The sequence below is a fragment of the Mus caroli genome, unplaced genomic scaffold (genome assembly GCF_978045245.1).
Source record: "Mus caroli unplaced genomic scaffold, Mus_caroli_1 scaffold_11, whole genome shotgun sequence".
NCBI classification, from domain to species: Eukaryota; Metazoa; Chordata; class Mammalia; order Rodentia; family Muridae; genus Mus; species Mus caroli.
Genome location: NW_028227266.1, coordinates 61023603 through 61043532, shown reverse-complemented (window position 1 = coordinate 61043532; position 19930 = coordinate 61023603). Strand labels below are relative to the sequence as shown.

Genomic DNA, 19930 nt, shown 5'->3' with positions numbered 1-19930 from the left:
CACCATGCCCAGCTTGTAGCCACTTCTTAAACATTCCCCATAGTCACAGTGTTCTGTGGGCCACCGTCTGCCCCATGTCGAGAGTCAGTGCTGGGGTTAGATGTGGGAAACTTGCCCTCCTCCACTGTCTTCCCACCCACTACACATAAGGCCATGAGTGCCAGAAAAAAAGTGGTTCCATCAGCTCGAGACATGAGGCTCTTCATGTACAGCTTATTCCCCAGAGACCAAGTCCCAGGCAGGGTCTAGTACTGGTGCCATCTGCTCACTGGTGTTATATGACCTCGAACAAGGTGGTCGGTTGCTGGCCCTGAGCCTCGGGTTTCTCTCATCTGTCGCATGGGGAGGAGGTGTCTCCCTGTCCTGCTGGAGAACAGGTGACCGAGGACCCCCTTCCTGGAGGCTAACACAACGCTGCCAGGTGATCAGGGATTTAAAAAAAGACCTGGAGATGGCTCTTCAGTTGAGCTGGCCTGGTGACATCAAACACACCTCAGAGCTTTCCCCGGGCCTTAATTTCCCCAGGGAGAAAAAGGGACTTGGGAAGATGTGTGGGAAAGTTTTCGGTGATATCGTTGCAGAGCTCAGCTACCCTATCTGTCCACTCCTGCAGAACAACAGTTTGGAAATGGCTAGCTAAAAAGATGGCGGAGGGAGCCCCAACAGAGTTGGATGTCAGAGAGAGCCTCAGTGGCCCAGGATGCAAAGCTATCGGTGTCTTGAAGGCCTGCTCCTAGGGTCCTGCCCTCCCTTAAACTCCTGGGCTCCCCAAGAATACTGGTAACTTTACAGCATGCTTCTGGGTGCATTCCCCCTGCATGGAGCCATCCAAAGCTCCCATGGCTTGTAAAGGGCAGCCATGAAATCCCTCGGCAGTCTGAGCCAGGCCTTCCTCTCTGGACTTGACTACCTCTGTGTGTTTTGCTCTTCTAAACAGATCCAGTCATTGGGAGGTACGGGGTCTCCAGCAGCTTAGGTGTCCACGTGCCTGTCTTAGATATCTTGCTTGCCCTCAGTCTCCTTGCCCCCCTGCCTTATACACAAACACTTCTCTCAGCAAGACACAGAGCTCTGTACTACAGTTCTCTGGCTCTTTGCCTTCCTCATCTGATAGGTGGAACAGCAGTGAAGGGGCTCAGACCCCCTGCCATGTTGTCCCCAAAAGCATGTTCTCTTCCCCACAGGCTTGCCAGGCTCAGACTGTATGGAGAGTTCCTATTGTCTTGGGTTTTAGCACAGGGCTTCATGAAAAGGGCCAGTAACCAGCACATAGCACAGACAGTGTGTGCTCTGAGGTTTGCAGCAGCAGGAATCCTTGGGCCCCAGGGAGCCAGCAGCCTCCTCCCCACCCATACTCCCATACGCATTCTGCTACTAAGTCTTGGGAAGCCTCTTGTCCATTTTGAGGACCCTCAGTAGACACTTGCCAGGACCAAGGACAGAGGTGACCCCAGTACCTCTCCTTCCTGGAGCCAGGAGAAGTGAGTGTGTTCTCCAGAGCTGAATCAGCGGGGGAGGGGCTGTAACTGGCACCTTGGATGAAGGTCCCCTGGGTGCAGGAACATGAGATGCCCTCCCACTCCAGAGTGCTGCTTAATGATCTCAACCTGTTGGAAGTCTTCCTGCCTCTGTCACTGTCAGGTGGTCCAGGGAGTTTCCCGACTTAGCAAGTCACCTTCTCTATGTGACGATATTCATGGAGGTGGATTGTGGAGGTGTTGAGGGATGAACAACCTAAATTCGGGTAAAGACTCCAGAGAGCACAGGCTGGAGGCAAGGGCAAGGCTTTAGGGAGATGGAAAACAGCCCCAGGTGATATCGATCTCATTAATACTAGTTTCTTAGGGTTTTATTACTGTGAAGCGACACCATGACCAAGACAACTCTTATAAAGGCAAACATTTAATTGGGACTGGCTTACATTGTCCATTGTCCATTGTCATCGTGGTGGGAAACACGGCATCCTGCAGGCATGGTGCTGGAGGAGCCATAAGTTCTACATCTTAATCTAAATGCAGTCAGGAGGAAACTGTCTTCTGCAGGTAGCCAGGAGGAGGCTCTGGATCACACTGGCCAGACTTGAGCATATATATATGAGACCTCAAAGCCTCACCTCCACAATGATACATTTCCTCCAACAAGGCTACACCTCCTCCAATTTGGCCACATCTCCTAATAGTGCCACCTCCCATGGGCCAAGCATATTCTAACCACGACAACTAGCTTCCCTCCAGAAGAGAGCTGAGTATACAAACAGTCCATCCAATGCCTTGGGACTAAGACAGCACACAGAAGAGGGAGGTGTTGGAAAAGGCAGTGCCTACAGATGTCTCTCAAATTGAGGCTTAGGATTCACAGGGGACAACCCTCCTGTGGCCCATCACCAACATCAGTTTGGTCATCCTATGTGTGGTATTGAATTTCAGGTAGGCTGATGTTTTATCTTGTTTTGAGATTGCACACCCTCACCCCTTACCCTATCCATGCCCCACCCCCACCCCCACCTCCCCATGGATAAGGCTGACTGTGGCACTGACCCTGTAGGAAAGTCTCAGCTGCCTTCCTGAATGGGGAGTCCAGGCCCTAAGGGAACACAGGGTAGTGGTTTCCAAACATGCTATCCCAAGGGAATAATGGAAATCTTTCAAAGACACAGGAGTTCAGCCCCCTCTTAGATATAGTAGTTGCATTGTCAAGCTCTATAAGTAGGTATGGGGGTTCTGGAAACTTCCCAGGGGATGCTAAAATGGAGTAAGGGTTCAGAAGCATAAGAAAGAGGTGGGCACAAGGTAAGAAAGGGAGAGGGTGGAAGTTCTACTGATGTTTGAGATCTCTCCCTGATGTCTCACCTCCAACATGAGCAAGAGACAGTGCAGCAAAGGATTCCAGGAGGTGATGGGACCAGGTGCAAGTTGCAGCTCCTGCCTCCCATATGCCTCTTCCAAGACAACTGTCTTTCTAGGGTTCAGTTTTCTCATCCATAAACCAGGTTGTGGGGTTGGGGAGCTGGCTCAGCAGTTAAAGCTCTTTTTGTGCAATGCCCATGACCTTGAGCTGAGTTCAATCTCTGGGACCCACATCAAGGCCGAAGAAGAGAACCAGCCATTGCCCTTTGACCTCCACACATGAATATCATATATACACACTAATGCCACTAATAACAACAATAATAAATTAAACCCGGGGGCTAGTAAAGTGGTTCAGTGGGTAAAGGCACTTGCCACCAAGCCTAATGACCTAAATTCCATCCCCAGGATCAATACAGTGAAGGCAGACAACTGACTTCTCCCACGAGTTATCCTCTGACCCCCACATGTGTAGCATGAGACAGGCACAAGCACCCCCCCACACACAATTAATTAGCTAATTAATTAATTAATTAATTAAAGCAGGCCCTCAGAGGAGGGTTGGAAGGCCTTTATGGGGTTATTACAAAGACTACATGGAATAATGTCTATAAATCATTTTGTCCAGATCCCTGTCATCTTTTGCCTCCCACTGCCTTTCCGACATCAGACTTGGAAATGCCTGAGTTCTGTCCTATGACACTGGAAGGAGACACTTGGGTTGTCAGTGTACCCTGCTCCATGGGGTGGCAAGGCAGTCTGGCAAGCCCAAAGAGAGGGCTGTGTACAAGGTCACCTAGACAATAAAAGTCTGCATGAAACTCCCATGTCCCCTGCTCAGTGAGGGACTTTGCCCAGATGAGCTGACTCTCCTGGTAGGAAGGCATTTGCTTCTTTGGATAAAATTCAGCTCTGCAGCACGGAAAGTTCCAGGGAATCGGGGCCAAGGTGCAGGGTGTTTCGAAAGAACCTAACCCCTGCCTCACTTCACCCGTGTCCATTCACTGGCCTCAGAGGAATACAGGACAGAGCCCAGGGCACCCACCATACTCCCTGCAGCTTGTGGGATGACTGCACCCCAGAGTCACTGTATTTGAGAACTTTCCAGAGCCTGACTGTGACTGCCAGTACATGCTACACCCATATCCATGCCCATACACAGGCACACACATACATGGATACATCCGTGGACAACCCAGGCACATACATGGACACACACACATCACTTTCAGTCAATTACACAATTTTACTCAGTTCACAGGGTCTTTGTTTCTTCCAGTGAACTCAAAGGGAGCAAATACATCAGTGTTCCAAAAACATGGACGTTGGGGTGATACCAGTCTCTACCCCACTTCCTTAGGACCTGTTTGCATTGAACCACACTTTCTTTTTCTTCCTTCCTCCTTCCTTTCTTCCTCCCCGCCTCCCTTACACGGGGTCTCATGTAGCCCAGGCTAGCCTCAAGCTCCGTATGTAGCTGAGGATGGCTTTGAGCTTGTGGTCTTCCTGCCGCCACCCACCTCCTGAGTGCTGGGATTACAGACTGCTGCTGGCTCATGTGACGCTAGGGCAGGACACAGGCCAGGATGAGCTCTTTATGCATTTGAAGCTTCTGGTGAGCCACACAGACCCAGCCGGGGCATCACTCCTGTGAGCCACACAGACCCAGCCGGGGCACGCACTCCTGTGACTACGAGTCTAGAGGTGGCCCTGAGCTGAGTGAGCAGGGCTTTTATAAAGGTAAAAACCACAGCCTCAGTACATCCTGCTGACATAGCTGTGATAGCTGTTAGCATTCAAGACATGATATGAACTTTGAATAAGAACAGGGCACAATTGTGTCGCCGTGGCATTTCTGTTTGATGGGAGAGCAGAAACCCTTGTGGTGACAGAAGCAGAACAATGGAAGTCAGCAAAAGTTCCTATAAATACTTCACATGCCTGGGGGTCAGGCTGGCCTCAGTTTCAGCCCAAGGTCATGTTAGGATTAAACAAGGGTTATTCTCTCTTTACTGTATCCCAGCCCTTTGGTAGTGTCTGTTTCTTCTTTTAAAATGCGTGTGGATGTTTTGCCTGCATGTGTGTCTGGGCACCATCTGCGTGTCTGATACCCATGGAGGCCATAAGAGGCAATCTGATCACCTGGAACTGGAGTTACAAACCATTGTGAGCTACCATGTGGATGTTGGGAATCAAACATGGTTCCTGTGTAGTAACCACTGAGCCATCTCTTCAGCCCTAGATGTTCACTTGTTAGTATCTGTGCTGCCGAAGCGAGCACATGGTGTTCACTATTTAATAACAATACCCATGGGGCTCTGGGGTGTAGCTCAGCTTATTTGGCACACACCAGGTCCTGGGTTCAATCCCCAGCACCACACACACAAAGAAATGTTTTAAATTTGAGGGGAAAAATGTCTATCTTTTAAATTAAAATGTTAAGTATTGCGGTCAAGAGAGTAGCTTATCTCAACAGGATAGCACTTGCCTAGCACACCCATATACTTGATTCTGTCACCAAAACCAAAACACAATTTTTTTTTTTTATTAATTTTAAGGTAAGGGCTAGAGAGATGATGGCTCGTGGCTACAAGAGCCTACGGCTCTTCCTGTCCCTACCCAGTTCAGTTCCCAGAGCACAGCTGGGGCTCCCAGTCTATTATTCCTGCTCCAAGGGAGCCAAGACCTTCTTGTGGCCTTTGCCAGTAAGTACATGTACATGGTAGACTCACACACAGCACACACAGATGCATAAATAAAAGTAAATCCTTTTTAAAAGTTTCAAAATTAACCAAATGTTTACCATTGTCTCAGTCAGGGTTCCTGCTGCTGCAGGGAAACGCCATGACCAAACAGCTTGAGGAGGAGAGAGTCTGTGTGCTTCCCTCACAGTTCTGGGTAACAGTTCACCTTCAAAAGCAGTGAGGGCAGGAGCTCAAGCAGGGCAGGAACCTGGGGGACAGGAGCTGATGCACAGGCCACGGAGGGGTGCTGCTTACTGGCTTCAGTTCCTCGTGGCTTGCTTGTATAGCCTACTTTCTTATAAAACCCAAGACCACCAGCCCAGAGTTGATCCCACCCACATCAGTCACTAATTAAGAAAATGTCCTACAGGCTTGCCTACAGCCCTTTATGGAGGCATTTTCTCAGTTGAGGCTCCCTCCTCTCTGATGACTCTGGCTTGTGCCAAATTGACAAAACAACTACAACAGCACCACCACCCAAACCCTAGACAGCACAAGTCACTACTAATATTCAACTGGTTAGGAATACTCATGGTGGACATTATGGCATACTTTCTTACAGATAGTGTGGTTTCTAGTAATGACATTCTCTGGTGTATAGACCACAGTTTAGCAGTCCTCATACTGATAAATGTTCCTCAGATCTGATGCTATGAAATTGGCATGCTGTGATTCCTCTATGCAGGGCTCTTGCAGGGGGAAGATAATTCAGCAATGATATCTTGGCTTGCCTCTCAGTGGGTCACCCTGGAGTAAATTCCCAACGTGGAACTGTTCACCAAAGGGCCGTAAACCTGTTAAATGTCCGGTGAGGGAGAAAGGGATGCAGTTCAGTAGTAGGACACTGTCTCTGCAGGCACAGAGCCCTAGGACCACAGAAGCAGGGCAGGGTGGCGCATGCCTGGAAGCCCAGAATTCTGGAGGTGCAGGCAGGAAGATCACTTCAAGGTTAGCTACAAATGAATTTGAGTCTGACCTGTTAGGCTACAATGGGGCTCTGTCTGTAAAATAAAATACAGGGCCGGTAAGATGGCTCCGTGTATAAAGGCACTTACCGCCAAACCTGGTGACCTGGGTTTAACCCCAGGACCCACATGATGGAAGAAGACTGACTCCTGCAAGTTTTCCCCTGACCTCCACAGGGACACTGTGGCATGCTTACCCTCATACGTGTACATGTATGCCCTTCCTCACGCACTAAATAAATCAATAAAAGTACGTTTTAAAAGATTTGTTTGTTTTATATATATGAATGCTCTTTTTTTCATGCACACCAGAAGAGGAAACTAGATTACAGATGGTTGTGAGCCACCATGTGGTTGCTGGGAATTGAACTCAGGACCTCTAGAATAGCAGCCAGTGTTCTTAATCTCTGAGCATCTCTTCAATTCTTAGGTTTTTTGTTTGTTTGTTTGTTTGTTTGTTTGTTTGTTTTTTGTTTGTTTTTTTTAATTAAATAGAAGTACTGGAATGATCTTGCCCGGTGGGCCTCCAGGAAAGCGATTCCCCCAGGTAGAATGGATTCCCATGCAACTAAGTCCTTAGCTATATTCTTCCCTCCCCACGATCCCTTCCCATCCATCCTACACTAGGTCCCTGCCTGGCTCTGTGGAAGCTGAAGCCCTGGGAGGCTCAGGGACCAGATGGTGTCTTACATTCCAAACCCCAAGGAACCCACCAGAGGGACTTTCCTGTGCACTGACCATCTATCGGAGCTGTTCAACCTTTTGACACTACAATATGACATTGTATCTATAAATATGTTGGGATGTATTCACAGCTCTCCTGGGATGCTTGCAGCCACAAGAAATACAATCCTGCAAGTCACTCTGATATGTCACACTGGAAATCCCTGACCACACTCAGGAGCAATCCAAACTTGTTTTCTTGGCTGTAAAATGGAATTGTCCTGAGATTTAAATCTGATCATAGTTGGTAGGATAGATTAATAATAGCAATCTGCACTAGAGTTTGCAACAGTGGTGGTGAGGGACTTGTATTAAGTAGGAGAAGGCAGTATCGGACAACAGCCAGGAGCCACTTTGAAGACGGGCAGGTGAGGGTTTGCTCTGTTCTTAGCCCCCAGTGAGAGTGTGGGTTGGCCACTTTTTCCTGTGAGTGTGTGTGTGTGTGTGTGTGTGTGTGTGTGTGTGTGTCTGTGTCTGTGTGTCTGTGTGTCTATGTGAATACAGGTGTGCATGTGCACACACATGATGTGTGTGGGTGGAGACCAGAAGTCAGTACAGACTGTCTTTCTTAACCACTGTACACATTAGGTTTTTGAGAGGTCTTTCACGGAACCCAGAGCTTGCCAGTTCAGCTAGACTAGCTGGCTATGGGACCCCAGGGATCTGCCTGTCTCTGTACTTTCAAGGTTATGAATGAGTGCCACTGTCCCTGACTTTTACTGGGGGTCACAGACCCAAGCTCAGGTCCTCCAGTCTGAAAGTAGAGTTAAGCCATCTTTCCAGGCTCAGATTTGATTATATTAATATATATGAATAGTATCTGTCCACCCTGGTGTCAGATGAGAATTATTGGGGGAAAGGCTGGCACTAAGTATTAGAAGAAGGAATCAGATACAACCTGCTGCCAGGCCTGAAAACAGACAGAGGAGGGTCTACTCTGTATTCATAGGCCCTGCGGGAATTGGACTAGCTGCTGCATTTGTTTGTTTGCTTATTCATTATTTATTTATGAAGCAGAGTCTGTCTGTATAGCCCTAGGCTTGCCTCAAACTTAGATGCTTCCGTCTCTGCCTTCCAGATGATATATATTATAATTATATATAATTATATATAATATATATATGTATAATTTTAGTCAGGGCATCTGACTTGTTATTTCATCTTTATGTCAAAGTGGCAAATGAGCAAAAGTCTTAGTAATACTAGGAGTGGTGTGTTGGTGGTGGTGTGTCCTGTCTACAAGAGCCCACGGCTAAGTTTCTAAGAAATTTTTAAAGCCGATTGTTAAGTACAGCCTTTATTAAAAATTAAATTGCATTAACTTACAATTAAATAAATTATAATAAAAGCTGAGGTACAGAGTATTAAAAATTCATCACATCTTAACTGTTTCACCGTGTATACAAAATTATTTGTGTCTATTACATTTGCCTGACTATGTCCTACTAAGAGTCTCTTTGGGGTTGGGCATGGAGCCCTGTTGGTAGGGTGTTTAGCCTAGCATGCACTAGGCCATAGGGAGAGGTATAAACCTTTGCAGATAGCGCATGTTATCTGCAATCCTAGCACTCCCTAGCTGGAAGCAAGAGGATCAGAAATTCAAAGTTATCCATAGGTATCAAGTTCAATGCCAGCCTGAGCCACATGAGAGTCTGTATTTAAGACAAACAAGTCTTAAAAAATGGTAAAGTGGCCCAGCAGGTAAAGGTGCTTGCCACACAACAGAAGTCTGCTGACTTAAGAATTCAAGTAGAGGTAAAATTCCACATAATTGTCCTCTGACCTTTACATAACTACTGTGGGATACACATTCAAACATACCACGCACGCACACACACACACACATACACACACACACACACACATTAAAAAAATAAGTAGGGGCTGGAGAGATGGCTCAGCGGTTAAGAGCACTGACTGCTCTTCCAAAGGTCCCGAGTTCAAACCCCAGCAACCACATGGTGGCTCATAACCATCCGTAACAAGATCTGATGCCCTCTTCTGGTGTGTCTGAAGATAACTACAGTGTACTTACATATACTAAATAAATAAATAAATCTTTTGTTTAAAGATTTATTTATTTATTATATGTAAGTACACTGTAGCTGTCTTCAGACACTCCAGAAGAGGGCGCCAGATCTCGTTACAGATGGTTGTGAGCCACCATGTGGTTGCTGGGAATTGAACTCTGGACCTTCGGAAGAGTAGTCGGGTGCTCTTACCCACTGAGCCATCTCACCAGCCCCAAATAAATAAATCTTAAAAAAAAAAAAAAAGTAAAGTCTAATTTCATCCCCAGAACATGGCCCCGTCTCTCCTCACTCCACACAGGGTCCGGGATATGGCTGACCTTTCCTTCCAGGGCCAGCCCATCCCCCGTGGGCTCCTAGCTCAGTGTTCCTGAGAGCCAGCTATTGACCAGCCTCCATGCCTCTCAGAGTGGCCTGGACTGGGCTGGGTGCCAGAAACTTAATGCAAACAGCTTTGCTAAGCAAACACTCAAGTGCAGCTTTAAGATGAGCTGGGAGTAGTGCTGGGGGCGAGGGGGGAGGGAGAGAGAGAGAGAGCAAGCTAGAGACTGCCAAGTTCCAGCCTGCCAAGTTAAGGGGAACTGGGGGAAAGGCACTGGCTAGGAACAAGGTTCAAAGGGCTTGCCTGGAAGAATCACACTAAAAATCTCAGCCTCACTTTCAGCTGTTTGGTTTGGGGGCCATTAATTAGCCTTTCTGGGCCTTCATTTCCTCATGTCAAATTCAGTTTGTTATGAGCACTAATGATAACGCCTAGCTTCAGGAGATCCTGGGATCATATTTGGCTCAGCTTAAAAATCACAGTCTAGGGCTGGGGACATAGGTTGGCTGATAGAGTGTCTGCCTGGATCACACAAAGCACTGGGTCCTACCCCCACCTAGTACCAAGTAAACTGGATGTGGCGGTGCACACCTGCAATCCCAGCCCTTGGGTGGCTATTAGAAAGAGCTCCAAGACTTCTAGGTCAGCTGGGTCCACAGGTTGACTTAAGAGTTGACAGCTTGCCCCAATAAAGCACTGGCTGCTCTTCAAAGAACCCAGGTTCAACTCCCAGGACCTATATGGTGGCTCACAACGGTCTCTAACCCCATTCCAGAGGATCTGACAAACTCTTCTAGCTGCTGAGGGCACACACGTGGAACACAGCCATACCTACAAAAATAAAAATAAGCTATAGCAAAAGATGACATTAGATGATTCACTGCTGTAAAAACCGTTTCCTGTACAAGCAGGAGAGCCCGAGTTTAATCCCCAGAACCCACAGAGACCACAGTAGCACATTCTTACACTCCAGTAATCCGGGAAATAGCTATCAGAGGGTCCCTGGAGCTGGGTGTCCTGCCAATCTGGATCAGCTGACAAATCCCATGTCAGTGAGAGACCCTGTGTCTAAAAATAAGATGGATGGCCTCTAAGGAAGTCCAGAGGTTGAACTCTGACCTTCAGCCTAAACACACACACACACACACACACACCATGCACACAATCCAAAATATTTCATAATTACCACAAGAGAGCACCCCACCCCAATATTATAATTCCCAGCATAGAGCACCTTCATGGTATCCCCAGTCACCTGGGATTCTAAGGAAAGAAACATTGCAAGTGACAGGGTTCAAGCATTGATTACATTGACTTACTGGGAACTGTAGCTGACCTGAAAGCACCCCCTCCCACCAGTGAGAGAGCTCGGTGGGAGCCTATGTGAGTGAGGGTTTAAGGAACTTAGGCTCAGGAATGGTGGAAGCATGGCTTCCTACCCTGCTCTCCCGTTTTGGGTGATAGCCTTGACACCTTTATCAGAGCCTAAGAATGTTTAAGGCTCTGGCTGTGGCTCCAGCCTGCTGAGAAAAACCACCAGCTTCCTGAGTCACAGACATCAAAACAGCCTAGGACTTTCCATCAGGACACAGAAAGAAAGTAAAGGGCCCGAGGACCCCACCCCAGCAGAGGAGCCCCACCCCAGCAGAGGAGCCCCACCCCAGCAGAGGAGCCCCACCCCAGCAGAGGAGCCCACCCCAGCAGAGGAGCCCCACCCCAGCAGAGGAGCCCCACCCCAGCAGAGGAGCCCCACCCCAGCAGAGGAGCCCCACCCCAGCAGAGGAGCCCACCCCAGCAGAGGAGCCTACCCCAGCAGAGGAGCCCCACCCCAGCAGAGGAGCCCACCCCAGCAGAGGAGCCCACCCCAGCAGACAAGTCCAAACAAAGATCTTTCCTTTCTGAGCCACTCTGAATGGGGACACCAACCTAATGATTTGTCTCTCCCTACAGACAGGCAGAATCGAGCCAAACTACCCCAAGGTATGCGGTCATCAGGGCAACGTGCTGGACATCAAATGGAACCCCTTCATTGACAACATCATCGCCTCCTGCTCCGAGGACACTTCGGTGAGCTGAGCAATGGATGCGTCCCAGGAATAACCCTGAGCATGTACCTCCCTGCTTCCCCTAGAGAGCCTCTATACACACTACCGCTTTCTCCTCTCAGCCCTGCCCCCTCCCTCCCTCTCCAACCAGTCCCAGAATAGAGAGGACAAGACAAGGGTCGGGAAGGGACTGAGGGGGAGGATCTCTGCTCCGCACACCCCGTGCTTCCGTGGTTGACCGAGTTTGGAAGTGTTGCTTTGTAGGCAAGAATTAGAACCAAAAACTTAGGTGTGTGATTTAGCCTCTGCCTGTGCTCTATGGTGAAGGAGAGGAAGGTAAGGAGGAGGAAGGAGAAAGAGGAGGAAACAAGGGGAGGAGGGCTCCTGAGTATTACAGGCTCACATGGTAAATGTCCCATCATTTATCATCTGGGAGCTGTGGCTTCAAGGACTGTGGTGACAAGGGTCACTTTGGGGATATTGAATTCCAACTTTCCACGTTCTACCCCTCTTGGGAAGTTGAAGTAAATAGGAGAGAGAGCGGAGGGGAGAGTGGATGGGTGGAGAGAAGGGAGAGCTGGAGATGGGAGGGAAGAGCAGAAACTGGAGATACTGCTCAACTTGGTTAAGGGCTTGCTGCGCAAGCATGAGGACCCGAGTTCAATCCCCAGAGATAGAGGTAGAAAACGACTGGAAAATCCAGGGACACAGACATGAGTGCAGCTTCGTGTCTATCCTTCCTCAGTGTAGCTGCCTCAGAGGGGCAATGGAACAGAGTAGGACTCAGCCAAACTGATACAAGAGCTCCCTCTGTTCCCAAGTGAAGGGGGCTCTGCTCTCCAGCCAGGCCACTGTGGTTACCTAGTGCTCACTGGCGTAGTCGGAGGACAGGTTATGAGCCCGGGATACGAGAACTGGAAACAACTTCAGAGCTGTCTCCCTGTGTTGCCCAGCTGGACCTTGGACTCCAGAAGGAAGAGAGTATGGCCCATTTGGCTCTGAGTCCCTGGCATCTAACACAAGACCTCATATCTAAAACAAACTAACAAGCAAGCAAACAAACCAACCCTCCTGCTGTGAAGTGAATGAAAAACTCGAGTTAGATATGTGCACAGACCGAAGAAAGCACACATGGATGGATGGTTGGATGTCTGGATGCATGACTGACAGAGAGATGGTTGAATGGCTGGATATAAAGTTGGATAATTAGATAGATAGATAGATAGATAGATAGATAGATAGATAGATAGATAGATAGATAGATAGATAATGAATAATCACGATGGAAAAGGAGAAACAGACAGTAGCATCTCCATGAATTCCCTAGTCGAGAGTGAGATCAGATCGCAGGCTCAGAACTTACATAACAAAGAGATGGAGAGTGCACTGGAAAAGCAGACAGGGCTTGGCTGGCTAGAGAGATTCCTGAGGGCAGAAAATGCCTGTGGGGACGGTGAATGGAAGTGGGGAAGGAACTCTATTGGCTTTGTTACTTTCTTCAGCAGCTTCAGGACCCAAGTGACCACAGAACAGCTATCAGGGGCCAGGTCACAGGAAGACTAGAGCTGCAGATGTGTGGACAGGAGGTGGATCCAGAAAAGGCCACAGAGCCCAAGGAATCACTGGCTGCTCCCCAGGCTGGGAAGGAGGCAGATGGAGCTCCTGGTGCCTGGTAAACATGATGGTCAAGTGGAGAAAGGCTCAGGGCTCAGCAGGCTCAGGGCAGGCAAGGCTGTTTCCCACCTAGGGAGCCCAGGAGGACAAGGACTGCATCTGTCTCTGTCCCAGCCTACTGGAAGGGCTGAGTGACTCACCAGCCAGCAGTGAGCAGACAGCCTTGAGATTCTGGGCTCTTGCATGCACTCTGGCCTCAGAGGACTCCACATGCACTCTCCCCCTGGGAGACAGGAAGCACACAAAGGGACAGCATAAGACCCAGCTGGGAAAGGGAAAGACAATCAGGAATATCTCGGTATGGAGAGGAGCAGATCTGACCCCAGCCTTGGGACTATCGCCTCCCTAGGATCACAGCTTCCACCGCCTACATCAAGGCAGGATGGACCAGCCTGTGTTAGCTCAGCCTCTTCCTCCATCTGCTGTTGCTCCCTACTCCTGGATGTAGCCAATGCACAAGACATGCATGGTGTGTGGTCAGACAAACTCAAGGCTCAGCCCTGCTACAGGAGTCACATGATCGGTACCCACTGGTTGACAGCCTGATGGGATACTGGGGTCCAAAGTCTCTACTGTGGAATCTGGTGGCCTTGAGATGAGACGTCGGTGCTGCTGCTTAGCTGGGTGCCCAATGGCATATGGCTTCGCCTCTCTGGATCCTGGCTCTGCTCATTTCAGAGGCAGTAATAGCAGGGCCCTCCTCAGCATAGTGACCAGGATATGAAGAAGCCCATGCATACGGCTGTGCCTGGCACCTCATAGGTGCTTGCTGCTTCAGTCCTGCTCTGCAGACAGCCCCAGCAGGGAGGCAGAGCCTACAGACACATACAGATGAGTCAGGACTCCACAAAGGCTGTGGGCACAGACAAGAGGGAGGAGCTAATGAAGACCCAGATACAGAGAGGGAACCTGGGAGGGCTGGTCCTGGAAGACTGAGCCACCCATCCTCAATAGGCCAATTAAACAGACAAGGTAATAGTGAAACACAGAGAAAGGAGATTTCTTTGGTAAATTATTTATTCAGATAGCATTCCTGGTGAGCTATGGTCCTGTCCATCACTGGCCCATCAATGCTGGCTTCCAGTCTCTTCTTCAAGGTGACCAAACAAGCTGTGGAAACCTTTCCTTGAGATAAGCTCCCCGGGGCTGGAGAGATGGCTCAGCCATTAAAGGCTAGGCTCACAACCAAAAATAGAAGAGATAAGCTCCCCACTCCCACCCCCACCCACCCACGGCTGGCACTAGGTTTCAGACTCTTGCTTCTCCCAGCATGAGATCCCTATGAGGATTCCAGTTTGTTAGGAGCCATTTTCTTAACAGTCTAATGACCAGAAAGAGGGCACAAGTCTCTTTAGGATAGCTTCATTCCTGCCAGTACGGTTACACTTTAACCAGAAGAGAAAGAGTTAAAGTGAACGCAAGAAGAATCCTGGCCTAGGACAAGGCCTAGAGGGAGTAAGCAGGGTGCCTAAGAAAAGGCGAGTCCTCCAGCTTGGTTGGAGCTGTGGGTGATGTCACCCGGGGAATGAGCAGGAGAGAGGGTTGCAGAGGGAGGTTGGGACAGATAAAGGAAGAAAGGCAGGGTGAGCTTAACTCAGCCACCGGAGCTTCTCAAACCATCCAAGAATCCTCCGGGATCCAGGGGATGGGGGTGGGGGTCGGAAGGGGCCTCAGCCAGCTTTTGGGGGGACCTGGATGGAGGCTGCTGATCTAGACAGGTGATTAAGTCTGAGATCAGGGAGGACCTAAGCTTTTCAGCAGCTGCCAGGCCAGCTAGAAGCCAAGCTCAGAGCCCTCCTTAGCCCGCTGGTTTCTGCTCACACCTGTGCAGTGCTTAGGACTTTAACCTTGGAGCCCACAGGCCCAGGGCGAAGCTCAGCTGCTCCTGAAGAGCCGGACCCTGAACCCGAGGTTACATCAGGAGTCTGTAGCAAGCAGCTTTCCAGACTCCTGCCCTGCTGCCTCGCCAAGGCCTTGCTTCTATAGGGGACAAAACTGAGGCCCAGAACCATGGCAGGCTAACAGTCTGGATCCATTGCACACTCTCTGTGTGTCCTCGCTGTGTGTCCCGAGTTGGGCATTGAGCATTCAGACATGCAAAAGAGTCCTCCCCACCTGGCCCTGCAGCCCGTGTGTAAGGAGCCTCTGACTGGCCTTCCTGCCATAAGTTCTCCTGAACTTCCTCCACCAGCCTATTCTAGCCTGAAGGGTCAACTCACCGTGCAGCATACATACAGAGGCCGGTCTAGGAGGTTCACAGCTATACCAGACACCGTGTTTCCTACCAGGGCTAGGAACATCATCCCCCAAAGAAACCTTTGCTGGTCTTGGTCCTTTCCTGCAGGAGGCCATGCAGGAGGACCGACAGATGGCCTTAGAACTCATGGAATGCGGCCCACGGCCACATGGGTGAGCCTCAGTGTGTCACAGCCCGAGGGCCACGTGTCCTGAGGACTTCATGCTGTTCTGGGGCTCTGCTCTGCCTGCTGCCCTCACATCCCTCTTCATCTAGGAATTGTATGAAACCTCTAAGGAGGCGTCCAGGCCCTCCCCGGGCAGTATCTCTGGCATTCGCAGTCCTGATGCTTGACTTCTTTCAGGCACTGCTGCTGGAGCAGATTGTAATACTGTCACCACCCTAGAGAAGAACTCAGAGATGTAGATTGTCAGCAATGTCTTCTACCCTTAGAAAACATTTGGAAAAGTAAGGTTGTTAGTGAAGCTAGGTTGAGATGTTTTTACTACTGGCTCTGATGTAAAAAAGAAATCTTAGGGAACCGCTTGAAGTTCAGAAAGGCATGTTCTTATTAGTTGAGCTAGGGAACAAGAACAATGGCAGCACTGGTTGATATGACTCTCACTGAGGCTGGACTGATGATAATTGATTGCCTATATCCATTTTTGCCCTCAGCTTCCTGTTATGATTTATTAAGAATGGCTGCTGAGTAGATATGTGTTTTGAGGATTTCAGATAGGTCTGAGTGATTCTTATGTAAAAGTTTAGATTTGTGATTCTTTTAAGATTCTTACAAGATTACTTTTAAATAATAAAATAATTACTTCTTTCTTTGAAACCGCAAATTGCTGCCTGCCAGTAACAGAAACTGGCTGAGAAAACTCCCTTCCTTGTTTGCACTTTGATAATCTATAACAAGTTGCTTGGTCGTGAATGTATGTGGTTTTTTGAGAATAATTTGCTTTCTTTACCTGTATTATATAATGTTATAGCTTATAAAGGTATTGAAAAAAGCATTGGTTTTTCATAACCGATCACTAGAAGAAAATAAATGTAACCATATTGTATGTAGTTTTATACTGCTTGAAAGATTTTGCTGGGATATGTAAGCTATGGAAGAAAGAATAAAGTAGGGTAAGGTATAGATGTGGTGTCATGTGGTGTGGTATAGAATGGCATGATATGGTGTGGTGTGTTGTGGTGTGTTGTGTGGTATAATGTGTGTGGCATGGTGTGGTGTAGCATGGTGTGGTGTGGTGTTGTGTGTGTGTGTGTGGTATGGTGGGTGTGGTGTTGTGTGTGTGGTGTGGTATGGTGGATGTGGTGTTGTGTGTGTGGTGTGATATGGTGGGTGTGGTGTTGTGTGTATGGTGTGGTATGGTGGGTGTGGTGTTGTGGGTGTGGTGTTGTGTGTGTGGTGTTGTGTGTGGTGTGGTATGGTGGGTGTGGTGTTGTGGGTGTGGTGTTGTGTGTGTGGTGTGGTGTGGTGGGTGTGGTGTTGTGTGTGTGGTGTGGTATGGTAGGTGTGGTGTTGTGTGTGTGGTGTTGTGTGTGTGGTGTGGTATGGTGGGTGTGGTGTTGTGTGTGTGTGTGTGTAGTGTTGTGTGTGTGGTGTGGTATGGTGGGTGTGGTATGGTGGGTGTGGTATGGTGGGTGTGGTGTTGTGTGTGTGTGTGTGGTATGGTGGGTGTGGTGTTGTGGGTGTGGTGTGGTGTGGTGGGTGTGGTGTTATGGTGTGGTGGGTGTGGTGGGTGTGGTGTGGTGTGATATGGTGGGTGTGGTGTTGTGTGTGTGGTGTGGTATGGTGGGTGTGGTGTTGTGGGTGTGGTGTTGTGTGTGTGGTGTTGTGTGTGGTGTGGTATGGTGGGTGTGGTGTTGTGGGTGTGGTGTTGTGTGTGTGGTGTGGTGTGGTGGGTGTGGTGTTGTATGTGTGTGTGTGGTATGGTGGGTGTGGTGTTGTGGGTGTGGTGTGGTGGGTGTGGTGTTATGGTGTGGTGGGTGTGGTGGGTGTGGTGTGGTGGGTGTGGTGGGATGGGGTGGGGTGGGGTGGCTGAAGCATTGTCTCTCCCATCCATCAACTATGCGTGTCCGTATAAAGTTTGTGCAAATGGGGGGTGGGGGTGGAAAACTGTTCCTTCTACCCACCAGTTGTGCGTATTTGTGTATGTGTGTGTGGAATATTTGGAGTCTGTCTGCTGGAGCTCTGCTCTATCCATTCTATGTGTGAATGTGAATATGTCTGAGTGTAAGTCTATATGCATGTATGTATGTGTATATGTATGTATGCATGTATATTTGTGTGTATGAAATTACTGGACTCTGCCTTTTTTTTTTTTTTTTGGTTTTTCAAGACAGGGTTTCTCTGTGTAGTCCTGGCTGTCCTGGAACTCACTTTGTAGACCGGGCTGGCCTCCAACTCAGAAATCCGCCTGCCTCTGCCTCCCAAGTGCTGGAATTAAAGGCATGCACCACCACTGCCCAGCTAGACTCTGCCTTTTGTTTCATCCATTTTGTGTGTGTGTGTGTGTGTGTGTGTGTGTGTGTGTGTACGTGCTCACACGTGTGAATTTTCTCTTTCTCACTGGTGCGAAGGAGTTAAAAGAATTCATAGTTTTTCCACTGACCAGAGAGAGTGCCAGCCCAAGTAAATTAAGCTTTGTTTCCTAGTTTAAAGGTCTGCTGAACAGCTTCTCTGATCACTGACTGCCTTTGGCCGCAGCCCCTGTAGGTATCTGGATCCACCCCAGTCAGCCGCTCTAAGCACTGACCCCCAATGGCTGCCTGCCTCCATTTACCCACCACATGGATGCCAAAGCCAGAGTCATTGGCACTTCCCATTACTCACCTAGAAGTGCTCATCCCTCCCTGCCTCCTTGTTCTCTGGTCCCCAAACATTCAGAGGATACTAAAGGGATACAGGGAGACTCCAGCTGTTCCTCCCCATCTCGCCCCAGGGAAGTCTTTAGCACTGTCAAGATGCTATGTCCCTTGGGATCAATTCCCTTCCTCCAAGGCAAGAGAGTCTTTTGTAGTCTATCCCCTGCATCCCTGCAGGATCCAGGGAGCCTGCCCAAGCTCTTTCCCCAGAGGCCTCATCCTGGGGGGAGGAAAGGGACCATAACTCTGCCTGGCATCTGGCAGAATCCAGTTCTTTCCGCCAGCCTGCTGGGTGATGTCACCTATTGTTGAAGTGCTGTGCTTTTTATAGCTTCTGCAGCAGCAAGGGGAGGGCAGCTGGTTGGCTGGCTGGCAGGCGGCAGGGAAGGGCAGTATAGCTTTCTTTATGAGGCTCAAGCTCCTGGCCCTTCCCTGGGTGGCCCTACTCAGAGGAAGATGATAGAGCATCAGACAATAGACAGACAGACAGACAGACAGTGTTCAAGAAAAGGAGAGTGGATTCCCAGGAGAAGAAAGGTGGCAGGAGGGAGGTCCCTCTCCCTGGTGGGCCAAGCTCAGCATCTTTCTTTTATTTTCTCTTTAAGCTCCACCAGCAGCATCTGCTCTCTGCAACCCAAAGATAACACAACACCCCTCCTGGGGAGCTCAGTGGTAGAGTGCTTGCCTGGCAGACTCAAGCCCCTGGGCTCAATTCCTATTACAAGGAAGAAAGGGAGGGAGAAAAGGAAGAAGGGAGAAAGAGAGGGAGGGAGGGAGGGAAGGAAGGAAGTACAGCCTGGGTGCCCATTCTGTGCCAGGCAGCATTGCCCTGTTGGGGACACAGGGAGAATGGCCTGCACTATGGAGCTGGCTATTGGTAAGTCATCACTGCATCCCGAAAAGGGTGAGTGCAGACTGGCATTTCCATTACGACTGGACAGAGTAGCTGGCAAGCCCACAGGAAATTACTATAGACAGATGGCTCAGTAGCTACCAGTACATTTTGACTCTGACGTCAACAGGACGCCTGTGCTGCCTTTCCTATAAAGAACAGCACAAGGCCCAGCATGGTGGCCCACACCTGTAATGCCAGCATTTGGGATGTAGGAGTATCAGGATCAGAGATCAAAGGTCATCCTTGGCTGCATATGGAATTGGAGGCCGGCTTGAACTACACGAGACCTTAAATAAATAAATAGATAGATAGATAGATAGATAGATAGATAGATAGATAGATAGATAGATAAATAGTGGCTGGCCCTCTGGGATGCAGGAGATGGCTCTCTGGGTAGCAACTCTTTGTGTGCGCATGAGTACCTGAATACAAATCCCTAGAACCCACATTAAAAACCATACACACACATACACATGTACCCACACACACATGTACACACACACAAAATAAAATCAATATTAAAAATAAAAGCTCAGCACATAGTGACAATCAGCCCAGGAGACTTGATAGTGA

At 49.1% G+C, this 19930-nt stretch overlaps 1 protein-coding gene across 2 annotated transcripts in view; it reads left to right on the top strand.

Annotated features, from left to right (window-relative positions):
• Coro2b (coronin 2B) overlaps window positions 1–19930 on the top strand; it is a 113234-nt gene that overhangs the window by 75924 nt on the left and 17380 nt on the right. For both annotated transcript variants that reach the window (XM_085844693.1, XM_021171628.3), the window contains exon 3: window positions 11581–11697. In XM_085844693.1, coding sequence (XP_085700819.1) covers window positions 11581–11697 — 117 coding nt within the window. The remainder of the gene's footprint in view (window positions 1–11580; window positions 11698–19930) is intronic.